The 24,886-nt window shown below is 35.9% G+C and overlaps 1 protein-coding gene and 1 long non-coding RNA gene across 4 annotated transcripts in view; one reads left to right on the top strand and one right to left on the bottom strand.

The window, feature by feature from the left end:
* Positions 1–24,886, top strand: part of LOC117339907 (inositol polyphosphate-5-phosphatase A-like) — a 93,185-nt gene that overhangs the window by 35,468 nt on the left and 32,831 nt on the right. For all 3 annotated transcript variants that reach the window (XM_033901620.1, XM_033901619.1, XM_033901618.1), the window contains exon 4: positions 15,801–15,888. In XM_033901620.1, coding sequence (XP_033757511.1) covers positions 15,801–15,888 — 88 coding nt within the window. The remainder of the gene's footprint in view (positions 1–15,800; positions 15,889–24,886) is intronic.
* LOC117339909 lies at positions 20,585–22,314 on the bottom strand. The gene is made up of 2 exons (XR_004535331.1): positions 21,366–22,314; positions 20,585–21,312 (listed from the first exon to the last, which is right to left on the bottom strand). It is a non-coding gene; the product is annotated as an uncharacterized LOC117339909 (long non-coding RNA).

The raw sequence follows: 24,886 nt of genomic DNA, 5'->3' as shown, positions 1-24,886 counted from the left end.
TGTCATGGCTGGCTACTATTTTGGTTTTGTTGAGGAGAACCTGACAGGGAGTAATGACATTTACAGTCCCGTGTTTATATAATGCCTTTTATGGAGATTAAAAAAATAGCATATTGATTTGTCCAAGGTTATCCTAATCTTGATTTGTCTGGTGGACTTTGCCAGCAAGGTACTGTGTAGAGGTTACGACAAGGTCATATGTAGTTCATTAAACCTTCAAATCATGTTGTAGAAATTTCTCCATACGTTCCTTGAGAATATTTTATGGAAGTTTAGTTTACTGTTGCTCGATAATCGGCAAAGTTTAGGTTATATATATACAGTAATTATAAGTTACAGAACAATTTATCATTAGAACTATTATATAGGACTAGAGGGTTCCTCTCCATCCGTCTTGAATGCATATAATTATTATGTATATGTACAAAACTCTGCCATTTTTCAGAGCTCCCATGGCTTCATTCCTTGAGGGATTTTGATCAAACTTCACAAATTACAAAGGACAGAAATAACTTGGATTAGTTCCACCTTCATTATTGTTGGGTGAAGGTCAAAGACACCGTTACTATTTTTAGAAAATCCAATTTTCTTTAAAATCATTACAGTGCAATAACTGGCAGGAGCTGATAGGGGACATATTGCTTTAGCAATGCTCATGTATCACTATGCTTGTAGAAATGTTACACATACAGTATACTGATGTGGAATGGCAGTAAATGTTTACTGTAATTATAACAAAACAACAGAGGATATGTACTGACATTACATAAATCCTAGATAGAAAAAGCAAGGGCAAAAATACAAAATAACATGTATATAAACCTTGATCTTCCAGTGTTTTTCATTGTTTGGAAATTAAAACTTCAAATTGGATAATACTAATGTAGCATGTAGTAATATTTTTTCACTGATTGATATATAAAATGAACCAGCAATGTCTAAATAGAGATATTTGTTTCATTTAAAATTCATCTAATATTCTAATTTCAAAATTCAATCTTTGAAAATCGGTAGCATGCTTGATCTTAATGTATGCAACTATAAGCTACCTATGTAGAATGGCATTTGATTTGACAAGGAGTTACCTGTTTAAAGCAAAAATTAGACATGGACTTAAATAAGGATATCAGCATCGAGTCTTCAATGTTTCTTAACACATAGGGGCCTTGATTTTAAGTGTCCCAATGACATGATGCAGAGCTTTTTCTCACTAGTTTTGGATGGGGCCTTTTAGTCTCATTTTGGGAAGAAAATTTGTGAATTGGGAAAGACTTCTTCATGGGTGAACTGCAAAAATTTGGGGAATTTGGCGTCAATATGAAATAATTTCAATTAGGGATGGGGCTCAATAACGGCCCTAAAAAGCCTTGTGGTGTATTATGTTTTGTCAAGTGTCTTGATCAGTTACTGAATTTTAGAAGATAAATCAGAATGCCAGGTTTGTGTAAAAAGTCCTCATTGTTATGCAAAATTGAAAGAAAGTAGTTATAATTTTAAAATCCTCACACTGAAATATCATGTGAAGAGGTTTATAATTTGTTTTCTGTATATATAAAAACACAAGGAAGTTCTGTTCCAGGGTAGAGATACCAGTGGTTCAGTCCTCACTGTCTCCTGTATACAGTAATGTTTATCATCATTAGTGTATCAACAGCTGTGTTTACCATAACATATGGTCATCTCCAAGTACAGGTCACCAGACAACACTGGTATGTGTGTACCTTCACTTCAACATATGGCGCAGGGTCAGTCCCATCATTGAATTGATGATAATGAAAAAATGAATGGCTGAGTCTGATACACCAGCTGCATATGTACTTGGTCACTAAAGTACTTCATGTGTGGTTCTCTGATAATTTTTTTTGGTAAATACCTCATTCATTACCCCCACAAAATGTGTTTGAGGGAGGGAGGTTATACAGATCCTACTGTGATTCTCTGAACATTTTTTGGTAAATATCTGAATGAAATGGGTTTGCGGCCAGTATTACATATAATCTCTGTCCATGTGTCTGTATATACATGTCCTTTTGTCTGGAACATAATAATATAACTTGATGCAAGTTCAGCAAGGATGATGAAACATGATATGTACATCTGCCACACAAAAGCAATGTGCAGTGTACTAGACAGAGTTATTGGCCTTTGTTTGAATATTGTGTCCGGAGCATTAATTTGCCCACAGTAAAGCAAATTTAAAGTTCATGAAAATTGATGTGTTCCTCAGTTACACTAAAGCAATGTGCAGTGTACTAGATTCAAGGCCCAAAAACCCTTATTGATGGAGTTGTTGCCCTTTGTTAACATTTCATGTATAGAGTATAACAATGCATGTCGTAAAATATTTTGAAACATTCTTTCTTCTTCCAAACTCTCCATTTTAACATATTTTTATAGGTATGTGTCATTTATTTGATGAAATAGAATACTCAGACAGGAAAAGCCTCCAATCAAGTTGGTTTGGGGGATCATTCATTGGTTGATATAACAATTTTGTTTTCCCTTTAATACAGTTTGAAAAAACAGTAAGCGGAAGGGGAGACAATTCCTATAAGAAATTTTGTAAACAGTTGACAAAAAATAAAAGAACCTTGTCTTATTCCAGGCTAGGAATGTAAGGTGTGTTTTAAAAACCTCGTCAGTACCACAACCCAATGTTTTGTCGAGGTAACATTTTAAAAATCATGATGAAAAGTTATGTTGCAAGAATCCATCAAAGGGATGTATGAAACTTTAAGAAATTGGAATATCCTTAAAATCTCATTTGAAATTGATAAAGTGAAAAAAAAGTTTGATGCAATATTGGAATCATTAACAAAGAGACTATTGCAGTATTTGCCACCGGTGACTATTGGTTTGTTATTTTATTAGTGTGCCAATCATAATACATTGTCGGTAAACAGTATGGTTAATGATCTTTTTTTTTTTTTTTAAAGTTTGTGATACCTCTTTATCCATGCACACAGCTGATGAATAACAAACTGTTTAATAATTAACCTACAGATTATATGAGCTGAAAATTTTCGAGCAACTGTGAAATATTATGAACCTGAAATTGCATCATCCATCTGTTTTGTCCTAGGGTAATGCTAGCTACGAGCCAACAGTGTGGGGAACCCATAGGGATTTAGGAAAATGGTTCTGTGATAAGTTAAAATGAATGTTTAAATATTGAAGAGGAAAGTAATTAAACCCATAATTTAGTGAATTTTGGATATTGAAAAATTTTAAAATCACATGAAATTAATATATAAATATTTAGCTGTTAACTACTAGCTATATTGATAAGAGTTTGGACATTGGGTTAAGGCAAATGCCGAATGTACAAAAGACATATGTCACAAGAGAATGAAGTGATCTTTATCTGATGCAACAATAGTTCATACTAGATTCTGTATCACTGTACAAAGGGCTGGTTTGAAGTATACTTAAAGTTCACCTTACTTTTCAAATTATTCTTCTCAAAATATTTACTCAACGTGTTCTGGAAATTAAACTTGGTGAACTGTGACATTCCATCATGTGTTGGCATTTACTACAAGTAGCGTTAATCATTAAACATGACATTAATCTTATTCATATCGGGCAAAATTATTAATTGAAGATTATAATTGATTGAAACTTGATAATTGATTTATTATTATAATTGAAATGAGTAAGTCACCCCATACAAACTGTAGTGATTGTCATGTCTGTTGTATGTGTTTCCTTCATTCCTAGTAAAGTATAATTGAAAAACAATCTTTTTATCAACACCTTCTATCAAATTAGATATACCTGATTACTGGATAGTATTAGCTATTTTTACTTTAGGATAATGTTGAAGAATGATCTTGAGTTTTCAACCAGAAATGTAAAATGTTTAAGGTACCAAATCCTGATCTCTATTGCTGACTCAGTAATTTAATTTGTAAAATACATTTGTAGAATTTACAACTTCATATATATATTGAGATTTCATAAATTTGTACAAATGACTTTTCAGAGCTTTCATATATAGTCTTAGCTGATGTAGCAGTATTTTGATTCAGTGGTGAATCAATATGACAGAATCTGTATTAATATATGCATTGTGTGACCCTAGTGTGTCGGTGAAGAACCTGTAGGGGTAATCAACTAATATAAAACCTATCTGAGTCTGTAATCCGCTTATATTGAATCTTACCAGCAATCCATTGAGGAGATCACCAAGAGGTTGTGTAGCGAGTACAACAGGTCAAATTGATTTTACACAAGTAGCACTCGAGTAAACTCCTGAGAGAGTACTTTATATCATAACATTGAAGAAAATATGTTATTTTTGGTCTAATATTTCAAAACAAACCTTTATAGCTCTCCTGGTCTGAAGGACCGGTGAGCTTATGCCATGGTGCAGTGTCTGTATTCTGTCCATCGTCTGTCAACTTTTAGCTACCAGTCATGAACAGGACTGAATGGAATTTTGACCAAGGAAAAGGGGAAACAAATTGTGATTCTGCCCTCCCTCCCTATTAAGGCAGGGGAAGGATAGGGCCCAAAAGAGGAAATTGAGGTAACTCCTGTAAATTGATATTAGTTATGAACACCTAAATGAGCAAATTTTGTCAGAAGCAAACTTGGTGGAAGAAAAACAAAGTTTGCATAAATGGTGACTCTTGATTTCATGGGTCTGGAGGGGCAGGGGCTCAATAGGGAAGTATAGAATTAAGTCCTTTAAATTGCTACTGAAGTCATAAAGCACTGAATGGATTCTAACCAAGTTTGGTCTGAAGTATATATCTATCCTTTCCTTAGGGGAACCAATTTTGTATAAAATGGGTCTGGCCACCATGGGAAATAGGGCTGTAACGGGTACAATTTTTTTGCCCTGGTTACTCAGTCTTTACAACCCGACCCGTACCCAGTTACCCGTTGGCTGTAGACTTGTAAGTTGTAGCCCTGTACGGACGTTTAGAATAGAACAGGAGGCCTTCGAGATAGTGGTGTTACGATTAATCGAGTTCGTCGAGTATCACTTGTTTGAGACGTTTGATCAATTAATCGAGTAATAAATCTGTAATCGAGTTTCGTCGGAAGTGCCCTACATCAGGTTTTATGAAAATATATTAGCCGGGTTTCAGATAAACATATGCAAATTCAGCTTGACAATGTCTACAACACAATCGCTTGCGGGAAATGGTTATGCTTGTATCATACAAAATCAAGTGTCGCAATAACTGGTACAGTGTTGTAACACTAGGCGGAATGCAAACGTACCGATGACTAAGATTTCGTTTGTAAGAGCATAAGCGACTAGCTATGGAAGCAACGTTAACGTATACGATCTTTCTTCCCGATAAACACACATGGTCTATTTTATGGAAACATTTTGGTTTTTATTAATGAAAACCAGAAGCAAAAGGTCCGTTAAGTACTGATACTTTAAATATGACAAAAACTATTTGTAAAATGTGCAGAAAGTCGTATTCCTTCAATGGTAAGTCACAGTTCTACGTTCGTTTTCAAAGTATATTAGATTTCGATAACGGATGGATTAAAGCATTTTACAGCCCGTGCAAAAATTTCTAATTAGCTAAATACTCCAATGAACAATCCTTTTGTTGTTTTTTTTCTGTGTTGAATAAAATTATTAAAAAAAACAATTTTGGTTCATTTTTATCTGTGTAATAAACAAATAAAAACACAGGAAGATAGTATACATGTAAGTATACCAGTTTATAAGTTACTGAAATTGTTGTTGAAAGCATTTCACAAAATATTGAGACATGAATACAAAAAATACATTTGGAAATTAATCGATTTTAATCGATCATCGATTGGTTACACACAAGTGATGATCGATCACAAAAATGCAACCGATTCCCAACACTACTTCCATATTATTAACATGGATTTGAATACTTTGAATAGTTCTTAATTCTTAGTAGAACATTACTGATGAAGTCGTGATATGTACTGGTGAAAAGACATTGTATTGAGTCGCGCTTCAATCAAGGAAGCCATGTTGTTTGGTTGACATGCGTGCAGTTTGTTTTGCGCATGACCGGAAACACAGCTCTACCGTAATAACTCAGGTAAAGAGAACACACGAAAACGACATGACAAAAGTGAGCAGTTTTATACTATCATTATCGTCCATGACTTGTGAGAGGCTTGTGTATGGTTATTACAGTAAATGTTTATTTGGTGTCAATTCGAGATTTCTCTAATGTGTGTGTGTTTTGCCTTGCGTACATTGCGGAGTTCCGAGTGTTACAAGAGAAATCGGTGTTGAGGCAGTACGCTTTGCAGCCATGATAAAGTGTCAACAGACGATGCAACAATGTAACTGTTCATACAGGAGACATGTTTACAGAACACTAAAAACAATGTTTAATTATCTATATGTGATGACTCAAGTGTGTCAAAGCTATACGGTGTACTTTGAAATATATGTGTCCTTCGGTGAACTATAGTAGTCAGTACTATGTTAGTACAAAGTTTCGGGGTTCTTCACATACCTGGGTTTTAATTAATTACCTACTTAAGTTGGGTGTTACGCTGGATCTTAAATCTAATGTGGCAATTACTTAAATTGTAAATTATCTGTCTCTTTGTTATGTTTTAACTGTTTGTCACTCCGATGACGCATCCGTGTTTGTGAAATGTTCCTTATAAAACAGATTATGATGTATGTAATTATTAAGTGTTTTTTTGTAAGAGTCTATTTGTCACTGAATAGATAAAATGAAAAATTTTTTTTTGCAAAATCTGGCATTCAGAAAACAATGGTTGACAAATTGTAAAATGTTCGAATGATGAAAATTTGCATGTAAGTTTTTCATTCAGTTGTTCAGCCTGTTAAGCGATGACTGTTTATAATTTCTGCTAAGGTATTCATACTCAATCCTAAAAAGAATGACCATTTGAATACATGACATTTATTCAAAGATATGGGGGAGAAATTATTTGTGTTCATAGTCTTCAGGGCTGGATCTGTATAAAGTCATCCATTCATTTATATAATTATATCACTGGAGGTTTTTTTTAAATGGAAATTATACTATGAATGTATTTAATAGAATAGATGTGTGTTCAGAAACAGGTTTATTGGATGATAAATCTAATATACCTTCATGCGAGACGAATCTGTAACTTGTCACAGTCAGGTGTATATGTGGTAAAATATATCTTTATATCAGGTATACAAAGATTATATATAACGAGAAGTGAAATACACAAACACTTTTAGGATTGGTATTGTGACCTATATATGACTGGGCTGGCCTGCAATATGAAATTGAGACCGCATTGCTATATACCGTATTTGACCTAATAAGGGTGCAGCTAGGGCGCGGGTAATTGATCAAGATGAGTTATTCTGAAGTTTTATGAAACAGACTATACCTTATAGCAGAATACCCAAGGCTGTGGAAACGGTAAAATATTCAGTCATTAAAAATATTCCAGATGAAGATATCTATTCATTATCATATATTAAGCTTAAACATCACTTGAATATTCCTGTAAACTTGTAAACCATGCCAGCTGATCTTTTAGACCAGAGAACGTGTGTTCCACCATTTATGTTCAAATGGAACTCTTTTGTGTTCTATTTATAGACACAGGTGATTTCCCAGATCATATCAGACATCGTTTTCTTTGACCTAATAATTTATTTACAATGTCTTTTACTAGCTTTCTGTTCTGAACAAAAGTTATTTATCAACAAGAATGAAGTCTTTTACTTAACTTCAAATAAAGATGGTAAATTATTATTTGTATGTGTGTTTAGTTTCGGGTGCTCTTTGGACTGACATGTCATCTGTAGGTATAGACAAAATTTGTGTTCCAGTTACTTAATTTGCTGAAGAAAATTGAACACATAAAGTATAGCAAAACATTTCACATGAATTATTACTTTTGAACAACATTTTGACACTCAGTCAAAGATTTATTTCCTTGAAAAAAGGTAGGGGCGCCCTTATTAGGGCAGGTGCCCTTATTAGGTCAAATACGGTATCTGTATATAGTTAAACTTCATGAAAGCACTATATTTTGTTTAAACATGTAAACATAAGGAACTCAAAATGGCAATTGCAGTTGATAATCGCTAACATCACATTTTCAAGCCATGTATCGGCTATCTTCAGACGATTACTTTAATGTCTATCTATATACACTGTATATACATACCATTATTATTTGAAATTCTTTCTAGAGAAATAGTATCATAAACAAGTTTTAAAGACTTTAGATTATTTCTTTGAATTATTTTATCTATTTTATATTATTAGATATACATGCGTTTGAATTTATTCTAAATAGGGTGTTTCAGAACATTACAACAAACACAAAATTGCCATTGCTTGAAATTGGGTAGAATCTTGATGTTATTATGTTTTGTGTGGCCCGATCTGTTGTTAATATTAAAAATAATGATGAAGTGATGAAGAAACTGTTTTATTCTCATCTGTTATGAATGGAATTCCTCAAAGTAACAAAGTTCTTTTTTTATTTTTATGCTTCAAAAGTCTATAAGGGCAGTTTAATCTCAAGCTCTGGATAGGATAAATGTTCTTTGCTCTTTTGACCTGTATACAGATATTATCCCTGGAGAACATACACACCTTCCACTACCTGCCTCCTATCAAGATATAGTTTCAGCATAGGGATAAGCAGTTGAGCTCCCAAATTCTTGCCAATGTACAATCATGCAAGGTCAAGTATGTAACTGGTATTGACAGCAGGCATGTTTACCATCTTAACAGCAGTACCCATCATCAAGTGCCAGGCTGTGTTAGTTCCAAACTTTAATTGCACTATTTCCTGTTCCTGTCATAATTCTGGGACTCTGGAGATATAATCAGCAAGGAAATTTGATGTTCCTTGGTTTTGTTAGTCCATATTTCCTGAAGATTTAAGAGAATATAATTAACTTACAAAGAGTTGGGTAAAATTTTCTCTCATACTTGAGATCCAATATTTCTTTAAGTCTGTTGTGGTTGGCCATGCATGTGTAGATTTTTACTTTTATGTATCGCTACTCCTTCTTCAGGACAAAGTGGATTCAGCTAAATTTAGTCTCATTGGGGGAAGGCAGTCATAATTTTTATAATTGAGGCTTTTCGTACCTCTGAGGACATAGGACCGGGGCTCCAAAAGGGGAACTTGTCTGAAATTTTCCTTTAAAATGCTACTTCTCCTTAATGTCGAAATTGATTACAACCAGATTTTGTCTTTAAACATTAAACTACCCAGGTAGTAGTTTAACAGATGAGGCTGGTTTGACCCTTGGGTTGGAGCCGGGCATGTCCCTGCTGTAAGTCTTTATCAGATGACTGTTTAGTTTATCTTGTTAATGTAACAGATAAAAGTAAAATATTGATTGGATAAAAAATGAAAATGTACCCTCATGAAGTAAATCCTAGTCATTCTGCTTTTTTTGGACAATACTCTTTTCTGGTTTCTGTTTGCAATTAGCCAGAATTGCCTGATAGTATCGAGACAGATGTTGTTAGCTGTTGGGAAATAATTAGACCTGATAATTTATGTATTGTATTTACCTGGAATTAAGCACCTGTCCACAAATACGCTCCCTTTTGACAGAATCGTAAAATTAAAATCGTAATCTAAATAAACCCCCCTAAAACTTTAATACTTAGCTTTTACACTAGGGGATCAATTTTGAGGATAATATGGTATAAGGATACATAAACACATTTCTGCAATTAGGACACATGTTGTTGCATTGTTTGTTTTTGCTGTGTTTATTAAGCTACATAGTTAAACTATTTTGAATTTGTACTGTATTTGATTTGTAAACATGCATACCGTATATATAGCATTTGTGGGGGGTTATATAAGTGGGCTTTAATTTTTGCAGCCCTAATTGTTTATATTGAGACCTGTCAAGCGTTAGAATTTTATTGACTGTATCACTTGATGCACTAGTTTTTGTGTGATCACTTAAAATATGGGTTTCTGTACTTAGTAGATTTGAAATGATGACTGACATTGTATGATGGTGAGATGAGTCCTGTGATCTTTGATCCTGAGATCACGACACTGTGCTATTGTGACAGCTGGTCTACGTGAGGGCGACACTGGTATTGTGACGGGTCTACGTGAGGGCGACACTGTGGTATTGTGACAGGTCTACGTGAGGGCGACACTGTGGTATTGTGACAGGTCTACGTGAGGGCGACACTGTGGTATTGTGACAGGTCTACATGAGGGCGACACTGTGGTATTGTGACAGGTCTACGTGAGGGCAACACTGTGGTATTGTGACAGCTGGTCTACGTGAGGGCGACACTGTGGTATTGTGACAGGTCTACGTGAGGGCAACACTGTGGTATTGTGTCAGGTCTACGTGAGGGCGAAACTGTGGTATTGTGACAGGTCTACGTGAGGGCGAAACTGGTATTGTGACAGGTCTACGTGAGGACGACACTGTGGTATTGAGATAGGTCTAAGTGAGGGCGACACTGGTATTGAGATAGGTCTACGTGAGGGCGACACTGTGGTATTGTGACAGGTCTACGTGAGGGCGACACTGTGGTATTGTGACAGGTCTACGTGAGGGCGACACTGGTATTGTGACAGGTCTATGTGAGGGCGACACTGTGGTATTGTGACAGGTCTACGTGAGGGCGACACTGGTATTGTGACAGGTCTACGTGAGGGCGACACTAGTACTGTGGTATTGTGACAGGTCTACGTGAGGGCGACACTAGTACTGTGGTATTGTGACAGGTCTACGTGAGGGCGACACTGGTATTGTGACGGGTCTACGTGAGGGCGACACTGTGGTATTGTGACAGGTCTACGTGAGGGCGACACTGTGGTATTGTGACAGGTCTACGTGAGGGCGACACTGTGGTATTGTGACAGGTCTACATGAGGGTGACACTGGTATTGTGACAGGTCTATGTGAGGGTGACACTGGTATTGTGACAGGTCTACGTGAGGGTGACACTGTGGTATTGTGACAGGTCTACGTGAGGGCGACACTGTGGTATTGTGACAGGTCTACGTGAGGGCGACACTGGTATTGTGACAGGTCTACGTGAGGGCGACACTGTGGTATTGTGACAGGTTTACGTGAGGGCGACACTGTGGTATTGTGACAGGTCTACGTGAGGGCGACACTGTGGTATTGTGACAGGTCTACGTGAGGGCGACACTGTGGTATTGTGACAGGTTTACGTGAGGGCGACACTGTGGTATTGTGACAGGTCTACGTGAGGGCGACACTGTGGTATTGTGACAGGTCTACGTGAGGGCGACACTGGTATTGTGACAGGTCTACGTGAGGGTGACACTGTGGTATTGTGACAGATTTACGTGAGGGCGACACTGTGGTATTGACAGGTTTACGTGAGGGCGACACTGGTATTGTGACAGGTTTACGTGAGGGCGACACTGGTATTGTGAAAGGTCTACGTGAGGGCGACACTGTGATATTGTGAAAGGTCTACGTGAGGGCGACACTGTGGTATTGTGACAGGTCTACGTGAGGGCGACACTGTGGTATTGTGACAGGTCTACGTGAGGGCGACACTGTGGTATTGTGACAGGTCTACATGAGGGTGACACTGGTATTGTGACAGGTCTACGTGAGGGCGACACTGGTATTGTGACAGGTCTACGTGAGGGCGACACTGTGGTATTGTGACAGCTGGTCTACGTGAGGGCGACACTGTGGTATTGTGACAGGTCTACGTGTGGGCGAGACTGTGGTATTGTGACAGGTCTACGTGAGGGCGACACTGTGGTATTGTGACAGGTCTACGTGAGGGCGACACTGTGGTATTGTGACAGGTCTATGTGAGGGCGAGAAGTAATGTACACACATGTTCCAGATCTCTTGTTTCTGTAAATTTCTCCAAAATTGATATAGACATGCAACTTTGTATGTCTGGATAGCTGTGATCATATATATATATATATATACCAAACTGACACAAGTAGTTTATATACCAGGTAAGGGTACCCCATGAGGCATGAGTACAGTATACATAGAAAATGATCTTGGTTTGTTATTTTTTACAGCCAATTTTACGGAGTGAAATTGTTTAGAACATTATAGTACTGCCTAGTTGTTGATGCTGTGACATTTCATTGGAGTAATTGACATACACTAAAACAGATGGCAGTTGTACCTATAGTACCAGTGGACTCTTATATATTGTTCAAATGATGTCAGCTGCACAGCAGAAATAAAAAGGAAAAAAAAGAATTTTTTATGACTGAAGTCAATATGTACCCATGATGGAACTTAACAGCCTGTTCTTGAACATGACCTTTTATGTACCAATGATATACAAGTGTTTCATGATGGATAAAGAAAAAAAAATCCATTTCTTGTTCTACCTCTTGTAGGTTGGTGATTGGAAAAAGAAAATACTAGCCATTTCTGCATATATACCCACTACATGTTGTAAGAGGCATCTAGCTCTAGATCTATAATTACTTAAATTAGAAAATATACATGATGTATATATGATATTGACCAAAACAAATCTGCAATATTTGCATTCTTAGTTACTCTCTATATCTTATCATCATTTTAAGCTCACTTGAGCGATGGAGACTGTATCATTGAGAGGCACTTGTAAATATTAAAATTGATCAGTTGTGAGGCCTAAAAATCCAACCAGACAAATACCCATTAAATTCCCCTCATATGCATTAAACAATGAAAAATAACAAAAGAAAATCATTTTGTCCATAATTCAAGTTTTTGCTGCATATATAGGTAATAGTGTTTAAAAATGAAAAGGCTGTAGATTGAAAACAAAGAGTTTAGAGTTTCAACATAAATCAGTTGTATGGATGATAAATATACGACATGGTAACAATATTTCTATGGGAATGTGACGTAAAATATAATACATGATATCAATATTTCTATGGGAATGTGAAGTGAAATATAATATATAGTATCAATATTTATATGGGAAGATCACATCATTCTTGGATTCATTGGTTTCCTCAAATGTTTACTTAGATATTAATTAAGATATTGATGACCTAGCTAATGATTACAAAATATATATATATATTTAGAAATGATTTCAGTACATAGTTAGAGTTTAGAACATTTTGAGATGAAATGTGTAAAATCCTGTGATGTTTAATTACCAAACACATGCTATTGGTATATGTGTTGTTTACCTGACAGGTGATAACAAGGTGTTTACAATGTTGTTTACCTGACAGGTGATAACAAGGTGTTTACAATGTTGTTTACCCTGACAGGTGATAACAAGGTGTTTACAATGTTGTTTACCTGACAGATGATAACAAGGTGTTTACAATGTTGTTTACCTGACAGGTGATAACAAGGTGTTTACAATGTTGTTTACCTGACAGGTGATAACTAGGTGTTTACAATGTTGTTTACCTGACAGGTGATAACAAGGTGTTTACAATGTTGTTTACCTGACAGGTGACAGCAAGGTGTTTACAGTGTTGTTTACCCTGACAGATGATAACAAGGTGTTTACAATGTTGTTTACCCTGACAGGTGATAACAAGGTGTTTACAATGTTGTTTACCCTGACAGGTGATAACAAGGTGTTTACAATGTTGTTTACCCTGACAGGTGATAACAAGGTGTTTACAATGTTGTTTACCCTGACAGGTGATAACAAGGTGTTTACATTGTTGTTTACCTGACAGGTGACAACAAGGTGTTTACAATGTTGTTTACCTGACAAGTGATAACAAGATGTTTACAATGTTGTTTACCTGACAGGTGACAACAAGGTGTTTACAATGTTGTTTACCTGACAGGTGATAACAAGGTGTTTACAATGTTGTTTACCCTGACAGGTGATAACAAGGTGTTTACAATGTTGTTTACCCTGACAGGTGACAACAAGGTGTTTATAATGTTGTTTACCAGGCAGGTGAAAACAAGGTGTTTACAATGTTATTTACCTGACAGGTGATAACAAGGTGTTTACAATGTTATTTACCTGACAGATGATGTTTACCTGACTGGTGATAACAAGGTGTTTACAATGATGTTTACCCTGACAGATGATGTTTACCTGACAGGTGATAACAAGGTGTTTACCATGTTGTTTACCTGACAGATGATGTTTACCTGACAGGTGATAACAAGGTGTTTACAATGATGTTTACCCTGACAGATGATGTTTACCTGACAGGTGATAACAAGGTGTTTACAATGTTGTTTACCCTGACAGGTGATAACAAGGTGTTTACAATGTTGTTTACCCTGACAGGTGACAACAAGGTGTTTACAGTGTTGTTTACCTGACAGAAGATAACAAGGTGTTTACAGTGTTGTTTACCTGACAGATGATAACAAGGTGTTTACAATGTTGTTTACCTGACAGGTGATAACAAGGTGTTTACAATGTTGTTTACCTGACAGGTGATAACAAGGTGTTTACAATGTTGTTAACCCTGACAGGTGATAACAAGGTGTTAACAATGTTGTTTACCCTGACAGGTGATAACAAGGTGTTTACAATGTTGTTTACCTGACAGGTGATAACAAGGTGTTTACAATGTTGTTTACCCTGACAGGTGATAACAAGGTGTTTACAATGTTGTTTACCTGACAGGTGATAACAAGGTGTTTACAGTGTTGTTTACCTGACAGGTGATAACAAGGTGTTTACAATGTTGTTTACCCTGACAGATGATCATGATAACAAGGTGTTTACAATGATGTTTACCTGACAGATGATGTTTACCTGACAGGTGATAACAAGGTGTTTACAATGTTGTTTACCCTGACAGGTGATAACAAGGTGTTTACAATGTTGTTTACCCTGACAGGTGATAACAAGGTGTTTACAATGTTGTTTACCCTGACAGGTGATAACAAGGTGTTTACAATGTTGTTTACCTGACAGGTGATAACAAGGTGTTTACAATGTTGTTTACCCTGACAGGTGATAACAAGGTGTTTACAATGTTGTTTACCTGACAGGTGATAACAAGGTGTTTACAATGTTGTTTACCCGACAGGTGATAACAAGGTGTTTACAATGTTGTTTACCTGACAGTTGATAACAAGGTGTTTACAATGTTGTTTTCCTGACAGGTGATAACAAGGTGTTTACAATGTTGTTTACCTGACAGGTGATAACAAGGTGTTTACAATGTTATTTACCCTGACAGGTGATAACAAGGTGTTTACAATGTTGTTTACCTGACAGGTGACAGCAAGGTGTTTACAATGTTGTTTTCCTGACAGGTGATAACAAGGTGTTTACAATGTTGTTTACCTGACAGGTGACAGCAAGGTGTTTACGATGTTGTTTACCCGACAGATGATAACAAGGTGTTTACAATGTTGTTTACCTGACAGGTGATAACAAGGTGTTTACAATGTTATTTACCTGACAGGTGATAACAAGGTGTTTACAATGTTGTTTACCTGACAGGTGATAACAAGGTGTTTACAATGTTATTTACCCGACAGGTGATAACAAGGTGTTTACAATGATGCTTACCTGACAGATGATGTTTACCTGACAGGTGATAACAAGGTGTTTACAATGTTGTTTACCCTGACAGATGATGTTTACCTGACAGATGATAACAAGGTGTTTACAATGTTGTTTACCTGACAGATGATAACAAGATGTTTACAATGTTGTTTACCCTGACAGGTGATAACAAGGTGTTTACAATGTTGTTTACCTGACAGATGATAACAAGATGTTTACAATGTTGTTTACCCTGACAGGTGATAACAAGGTGTTTACAATGTTGTTTACCCTGACAGATGATGTTTACCTGACAAGTGATAACAAGGTGTTTACAATGTATGTATGTTTGATATGTTACAGGTCTATGCTAGGTTGTGAAGAACTACAGAAATATGACAGGGTGCGTGTGTTTCTTGATGAAGATTACACTGCTGCTGACAAGTTCACAGTAAGTAAGCTCTGAAAAAGAAGACCAATTTATAAAAATAACCCATATTATCACATATACCTATCTTCCAAAAATAAATGACTAAGCTAGCTCAACATCATTGTGCCCATGACATCCTAAAGTCTAGGTATATATTTTCTATGCAGGTTTTCGTTGGCAATGTTTCATGCTAAAGCACTTTACTTTGTCTGTTTTAACAATACTTTGGTTAAATACTGATCGATTATCAGATATAATGAATTGTTTTTAAGTATATTGTGCGTGGGTGAAGGAAGTAAGCGTATCCTGTTGATGTACGTGCAGTGTGTAGCATGCACACAAGCTTATTGAAATTGCATTTATTTCCTGATCTTTGTGACTATTCTCATGATAAAAAATATTATTCTGTTACTTTATCTGATATTTTCTTCTATCCTGCATTAGAATAATCTTAAAATTTGATTCAGTATAATAGCAAAATATATTTTTGTTCATATTATTTTTTTTCAATTTTTTACTGCTAATGTTGATAGTAAAGGCGGGCACCCTGAGAATCTGTGATTTTGTTCTATGTCTTCTATTTAGAGGATATTGAAGAAACCAAAATAGATCTTGACTGCCCGGCCCCATGGCAACACTTACGATCTTAAATCGTTACTTCAATTCCTCACTACTCTCTCCTTCTCTGCTTTATTTTCTTCTTTTGGTATCTCCTTGACACCCGTCCTCATATGAGTGACCTATCTGTTGCGAAGAAATTATTTATCATTGAACTGCATGCTTTCAGTTGGCAGTTATGGGCTGATAATGCCTGCTTGACAAAGGCAAATTTAATGAAGCGTGCTAGCACACCAGGGGCCCCGAGGAGTGGGGCAAAATAGGTTCACATTGACTGAAATTTCAAAATCTTTCTTCTCCAGACCCAAATAGTTAGGTAGAATCAAATACTCTTCATAGACGGAAGAGTCTAAAGAGCTTTACCAAAATTGTGAATTTCATGACTGAGGTCTCATGGTTCCCCTGGGAAAGAGGTAACATTCACAATAGCTTATTTAAGGAAATCACATTGTTAAGTATCATTTGTGTAATTGCCATTAGAAATAATTAAAATTTGGTTAGAATTATCAGTAGGGGATAGTAGTGTGATTTTATATGCACATATTGGCCCTGACTGACCCATGCAAGGGTTGACGGTTGAGGCCAAAATGGGTCAAATTGACTGAAACATATCAAAACTCGGGTGACTGTTAAGGCCCATATGCTTCTTGTTAAAGATCTGCTGAAATGTACTTCTATTTATTTTTCTTTCATCTATCCCATTTTCTTAATCACGATTGTAGGCATAGCTTGTAGGTGTAGCATACTAGTAGGTGTATGTTTGACTTTGGATGAGGCAACCCTTTACCATCCCAGAACAGGATCTTGTAATAATCTTATACAGATACAAATGTATTGTTTATTTTCTGACAACTTATGGTGAAAGTATTTAATTGTCTGCATCAAATTTCATTATGAAAAATGCATGGAAAAGGATAGGCATGGGAAGTAACCACTGTTTTTGTTTAGATTTGTGTATGATTTGTAAGATCCGGTATCGGGTATGACATGTATATGAGGTAAACAAGCGTGTAACCAGGTGTGAGAGATGATGTCGAGGTGATGCAGCCATACCAGTCAGTGCATGGAGCAGAACAAAATAATGACACAAACTTTTCCTCAAGGAATGTTGATTTTGGTAATAAATTAAAGTTTAAAAAAAAAAGACTTCAGTGTACGGTATCATGATCACTCAATCGTGATTACCACATATCCACGTTCTAGGGAAAAAGATTCTCTGTTAAAAGTCATGGTTGAAACTATAGCTTTGCATATAATGAAAAGACATGCTACCAGGGGTTAACACTTAGAATGAAAAATACATAATTCTGGGGTTAACACTTAGAATGAAAAATACATAATTCTGGGGTTAACACTTAGAATGAAAAATACATAATTCTGAGGTTAACACTTAGAATGAAAAATACATAATTCTGGGGTTAACACTTAGAATGAAAAATACATAATTCTGGGGTTAACACTTATAAAGACATGCTACCGCGGGTTATCATTTTGAATGATAAAGACATGCTAACTGGTTATCACTTACAATGATAAAGACATACTACCTGGTTATCACTTAGAATGAAGAAAACATACCAGGTACTACCTGGGCTATTTTGATATAGATCTAAAAAGTTTGGCATTGGGATTCTTGTACAAGAGGTAAATTCATTTAGAAGAAATGCTATGAATCTGCAGACTTAAATGTTAGGATTTGTGTTGATGGAGATGAGTGACAGACACTGATGGTGATGGATGCCCTCGTGTCTGTTGTCAGGATTGAACAAAGGGCAGACCATGTTTCTCTACTTAGTCTTACATACATCCCTGATTACAGGAGAAGAGCTGTAGGAAATCATAGCAAACTCAAGCGTTTAATCCTCCAGTGTTTAGGTACAACTGTTTACAGTTGGGGAATTGAACATGTTTTTTCGCTGTTTGTAGCTGGTAAAAGTTAATATGATGGGTACAGTATGGCTACAGGTGTTGTTGAGGCTCAAAACCGAATACAGATTGTATTGGGTGTCGGGAAGAAACTCCATTGATTCATTCTCCATTAAATACTTTCAAAGAAATGTCTGCCAAAAAAATGTGTTCAGTATCGCATATCCATTGGGCCAGTAAGTACAAAGTTACGTTAAAATACAGACTAGAACGTGGAAATGTTGGAATAATTCCAACATGTACAGTTATCTCGCAATCATTTTATTACATATACGTTTGTTTTATTGGTTATATTCATTTAACATAATTTGCCATTGTGTGGGGGAGCTCAGTTGTAAGAGATGGATACATAGCAGTGGATTTACACTCTCATGAATGCCGTATTGTAGAAAATTTTCACATGTGTCAACAAATCTATATAGATCGCACATTTTAGCTCACCACGATCATCATCATTAGCTTAATCAGGAGAAAAATCTTGGATTTTGACAGCAAATTTTTAATCAGTTTCTCAAGTTTCACTCTGTTAGTTTCCATTGGTCCATTATAAGGTTTGCATGTTTCATTTTGAATCTGATTGGATGAGAACAAATGGCTGCCAGGCAGTTTTGAGACTGGCAAGAAGATCAAAAGAAAAATATGAAACCAATGTCTGAAAGAACTGTAGTCTTACTGAAGATATCTGAAAGACCTGCAGCATTACTGATTATAGATATCTGAAAGAGACCTGCAGCCTAACTGTAGATATCTGAAAGACTTACAACCTAACTGTAGATATCAGAAAGACCTGCAGCCTTACTGTAGATATCAGAAAGACTTACAACCTAACTGTAGATATCAGAAAGACCTGCATCCTTACTGTAGATATCAGAAAGACCTGCAGCCTAACTGTAGATATCTGAAAGACTTGCATCCTTACTGTAGATATCAGAAAGACCTGCAGCCTTACTGTAGATATCTGAAAGACTTACAACCTAACTGTAGATATCAGAAAGACCTGCAGCCTTACTGTAGATATCAGAAAGACTTACAACCTAACTGTAGATATCAGAAAGACCTGCATCCTTACTGTAGATATCAGAAAGACCTGCAGCCTAACTGTAGATATCTGAAAGACTTGCATCCTTACTGTAGATATCAGAAAGACCTGCAGCCTTACTGTAGATATCAGAAAGACCTGCATCCTTACTGTAGATATCAGAAAGACTTGCATCCTTACTGTAGATATCAGAAAGACCTGCATCCTTACTGTAGATATCAGAAAGACTTACAACCTAACTGTAGATATCAGAAAGACCTGCAGCCTAACTGTAGATATCTGAAAGACTTACAACCTAACTGTAGATATCAGAAAGACCTGCAGCCTTACTGTAGATATCAGAAAGACTTACAACCTAACTGTAGATATCAGAAAGACCTGCATCCTTACTGTAGATATCAGAAAGACCTGCAGCCTAACTGTAGATATCTGAAAGACTTGCATCCTTACTGTAGATATCAGAAAGACCTGCAGCCTTACTGTAGATATCAGAAAGACCTGCATCCTTACTGTAGATATCAGAAAGACCTGCAGCCTTACTGTAGATATCAGAAAGACCTGCAGCCTAACTGTAGATATCTGAAAGACTTGCATCCTTACTGTAGATATAAGAAAGACCTGCAGCCTTATACTGTAGATATCTGAAAGAAACCATACAGTATTACTGATTGTAGATATCTAAAAGACCTGCAGCCTAACTGTAGATATTTGAAAGACCTGTTGTCTTGCTGTAGATATCTATAAAACCTGCAGCCTTACTGTAGATATCTGAAAGACCTGCAGCCTAACTGTAGATATTTGAAAGACCTGTTGTCTTGCTGTAGATATCTATAAAACCTGCATCCTTACTGTAGATATCTGAAAGACCTGTAACCTTAATGTAGATATCTGAAAGACCTGTAACATTAATGTAGATATCTGAAAGACCTGTAACCTTAATGTAGATATCTCACTGAAAGACCTGCAGCCTTAATGTAGATATCTGAAAGACATGTAGCATTATAAGTACTATTCTAGTCAATGAAAGACAATTTTAAAAACTGCCTTAGGTCATACCAATTTAATAAATTGTTCTTCGGGTTTCGAGATTTCAAAATTGGAGCGAGCGAGCGAAATTTTTTTGTTTTTAAAATAATTTTGAAATCATGAAAATTTGGAGCGAGCGAATTATTTCAGAGGTCTCAATATCAGTAAATGTCTTTGACTGTGTAAATAATGTGAAAACATGTGTTAAACACTTCTTAACTGGTTAAATGTTGTAAAGAAATGACTTGCACAGCACTGAGATAGTGTATAGAGCTACACAAGAGAGAAAGGCACTGTTTAATAGCGTTTTAAATAGAACTATCCATTGAAATTAAAAGATAAAGCCACAACAATATGGAGCAACCTTTTTGCAACCATATATTATTAATTTCAAATTTACCTGCATGAGCAAATCATTTCAACGATAAACTCTATCATTCATTAAGAATGCATATGTATAACAATAATAAATTCTATGTACCGGTATGGTGTCTCTATCAACCAAATCCTGAAGTCTAGTGATATGAAAGATGTTTTGATGAAACAGACCAAGGTAATCGCTATTTCAAAATAATCAACAAACATATTGTTAAAACAAAATCAACAGTATTGTATTAATCAAAATTATGCACTGCTAGTACACTTCTGTAAACAAGATTCAAAATTATATAAAACACTTTCCTTGATTGGCACATTAAGTTACAAATGATTTCAATAAAATGACTAGAACCTAATATTTGATTGGCACATTAAAACAAATGATTTCAATAAAATGACTAGAACCTAATACTTGATTGGCACATAAAAACAAATGATTTCAATAAAATGACTAGAACCTAATACTTGATTGGCACATAAAAACAAATGATTTCAATAAAATGACTAGAACCTAATACTTATTCAACAAAATTACATACAGGAAACATGGAAATTAACCTACTGATAATTTGGAATGCAAAACAAACCTCTTGTCACCAATAATCACATTAAAATTCAATCTTTCATGGACTGTCATAGAGCCTATAAGATAGTAAAGATACTGATAGATACAAGAATAATTTAAATACCAAAAATACAAAACAGACAAAACACTAACATAATTATAAATGCAAATGACTTCTAAATATATCACAAAATTAAAAATAATTATCTTCTATAAAACAATAATTAGACTACAGACAGACATACAATGTAAGTGTAAACACTGAACAAAATATAAAATGAAACAATAAAACATCCATTTCAAATCAAAGATGGATCCATTCAGGACTTCAATGTTAAAGCTTTAAAATGTCTTTGTAAACAACCTGAAGACACTGATATAAAATATGGATTAAGGACGGATGACTTGCTGCATCTAAGTTTTAAATCAAAGATTTTAAGGTATTTTTCTTATTTTTGTTCTTGAACAGTACTATAAAGTAATTAAATACTAAAAAGAAATTGCACTTCAATCACAGTTAATACTGAGGTAATATCAGTTCAAACTTGTATTTCAAAAACAGTTTCTGAGTAACTTGTTCAGACCTATAACACCAATATCACTGTCTGACAACAAATCTCATGCCCAACTCTTGACACAAAGATAATGTCATCGTAAGCGATGACACAACGATGCTGTCTGCAGACGGGGGTCGACTGCTCGATATACGTATCTCGACGAGAGTGTTTCGTTTACCTTGTTAAATAAATGTTCAAATAATGAAGCGACGTCCACCTCCATAGCTGTATGTTGTAGTACATTGTGGCGGCCGCGTTTTGTCGTTACTGATACAACAAAAATACCCATGTTGACACAACTTTTCTTCAGGTAAACCCTCGTGCTTTCATTGTGTTTGACAGTTCACATCACTGTTAAAAACGCGCTTCAGTAATTACTGTACTGTGACCTTCGTTTCAAACGTTCAATTGATCCAGAAAGGCGCTTTCTAAATTTTGAAATCGCGAGAATTTTTTCCGGATTCATCATTTTTCGTTGACGAAAAAATAGGAGCGGTAATTTTTTTTAAAAATTTTAATTTTGATTTTGATAAAACAGGAGCGGTAAATCCGACGAACAATAAATTAAATTGGTATGGCCTTACCTGAAAGTTTTACCACAGGTTCTATTGAGTTAACTAATGGCATGACTTTTAATACAACTGATAAGATAAGGAAAGAAGAGAAATGGAAAGTTCTAAATAACAAAATGATGGTCATACATTGATGGGTTCAAAATTGAACAGGGATCTGTTATCAAGCAAAAACGATCACCTGGTGGATAAACAAAATGTATTGGAAATCACACGAAACTTGTTCTAATCCACCATTTTCAATACCAGTAGAAGGTAGTAATTAAAGCTAATAATATCTTTGGTTTTACTAATTGGTGGCTTGGTGAACTCCTAATGACATGTTCTGGTTTAACAATGCTTGCCATGTGAGGTACTGTAAACCATTCTAAGGTTGATTCATTGCATTGTAATCTTTATCACTCCTCAAACATATCTCTGAAACCATTCAAGATAACTTCACAACTTTCTAAACACATCAATCAAGTGGTCTAGTAGTGAGTTTTACTATAGAGCAATTTTCAGTTTCACATATTTTCATGGTTACCATGGAACCAAATAGTCAAAATCACTGATTTAAGAGTGGTATGGACTGTAGTCTTCTTGAGTCTTCGTTTTGTGAAACAGACGGTATTTGTAAACATCCAAGTCTTGGGTTGATAATGATCTCATTTTGTATTTACATCAGAGTTTTAACATAGTGGTGAGGACAGTATATTGTATACATTCAAGTCTTAATTAGTGGTAAGGACAGTTTTCTGTATACATCTGGGTCTTACTTAACTCAGCGTTACAGCTCTCTCCAGAGTCTGTTATAACACATACAACATGGATGCCGACATTTCTCATGGTCTGCTGTGAACTTGGATATCGTTTTTGTTATTGAATAACACTAAGTGTGATTGCTCTGATGTTTGAGATGGAATCCCCTGAGAGCTATACAGCCACTAGTAGTGTAGGTTTCATGACTTTTACAGCATATGCTGGCACTTACACAACATAATGTGCTGGTGCCTATATATATATACTCATTATAAATAAAGAACATCAGGAAAATTAATTCCCTATAATGCATTTACCGGTATTCAAATTCGTTAGATTAGGCCTACAGTAAAAACTTGGTATATTGGATGTGTCCATCGAAGGCTTGGTTTTATGAAAAGATTTTTTCGATGTCAAGAAAAAAGTGGAAATCTGATATTTTGTGGCAGTGAGCATTGTATCCGGGTTCGATGCTCCCTACCCATGTCAGTATTTCTTGGGAAGCTGAGAAAAGGGCCGGTCTGTGCTGTCATAGTTGTGTCATTGGACCAGACACTTAACCCTAATATAATTGTTCTGGATGGCATGGGACAGGCCTTCCATATGTTATTCAGTGAGGCAGTCACCAACTACTACAAGGAGACCCCACCTCAAAATGACCCTGGCTTTCACAGGGTGATAAACCCAGCAAACAAACTAACAATTGTATCAAGGTCTTACTTCACATACTGCTATACGACAGTATAGCTGTTATTTTGAACTGAAGTATTACTCTGGAGTAATTTTCCTGCTCTAATTATACCCCCGCAACGAAGTTAGGGGGGGTATACTGGAATCAGGTTGTCTGTCCCTCCGTCCGTCCGTCCGTCTGTCTGTAGATGCATTTTGTCCGGACAACTCCTCCTTAACCGATGGGCGAATTCCGATGAAACTTCACATAAATATTAATGATCATGTGTAGATGTGCATGCCACTTTATTTTTCTCAAAATTATGGTTGCTATGGCAACTGGTCACTATAAACAGGTTTTCTGATAAGAACCATAACTTTAAGTTTGTCCGGACAACTCCTCCTAAACCGAAGGGCCGATTTCAATGAAACTTCACACAAATATAGAGGACCATGTGTAGATGTGCATGCCACTTTATTTTTCTCAAAATTATGGTTGCTATGGCAACTGTTCACTATAAACAGGTTTTCTGATAAGAACCATAACTTTAAGTTTGTCCGGACAACTCCTCCTAAACCAAAGGGCCGATTTCAATGAAACTTCACACAAATATAGAGGACCATGTGTAGATGTGCATGCCACTTTATTTTTCACAAAATTATGGTTGCTATGGCAACTGGTCACTATATTACTGGATTATCTTTAAAGTAAGCCTCTAATTAACAGTTCCAATTCACCATTGACTTGTGCAGATTGCGGGGGGGTATTAGTCAGCCATCTTGGCGACAGTTCTAGTTTAAGGTTATAATGTATTGAATGTATCATGTATTTATCCTGCAATAGGCCCAGGCGGGGGCCAACACATAATCTCAGAGTTATGCTAATTACAGGACAATGAAAATAAACATCTATGTTATTGGCATTTGT

This window comes from Pecten maximus, chromosome 12 (genome assembly GCF_902652985.1).
Source record: "Pecten maximus chromosome 12, xPecMax1.1, whole genome shotgun sequence".
NCBI classification, from domain to species: Eukaryota; Metazoa; Mollusca; class Bivalvia; order Pectinida; family Pectinidae; genus Pecten; species Pecten maximus.
The sequence above is the reverse complement of the archived record's forward strand: the minus strand, read 5'-3'. Positions and strand labels throughout refer to the sequence as shown.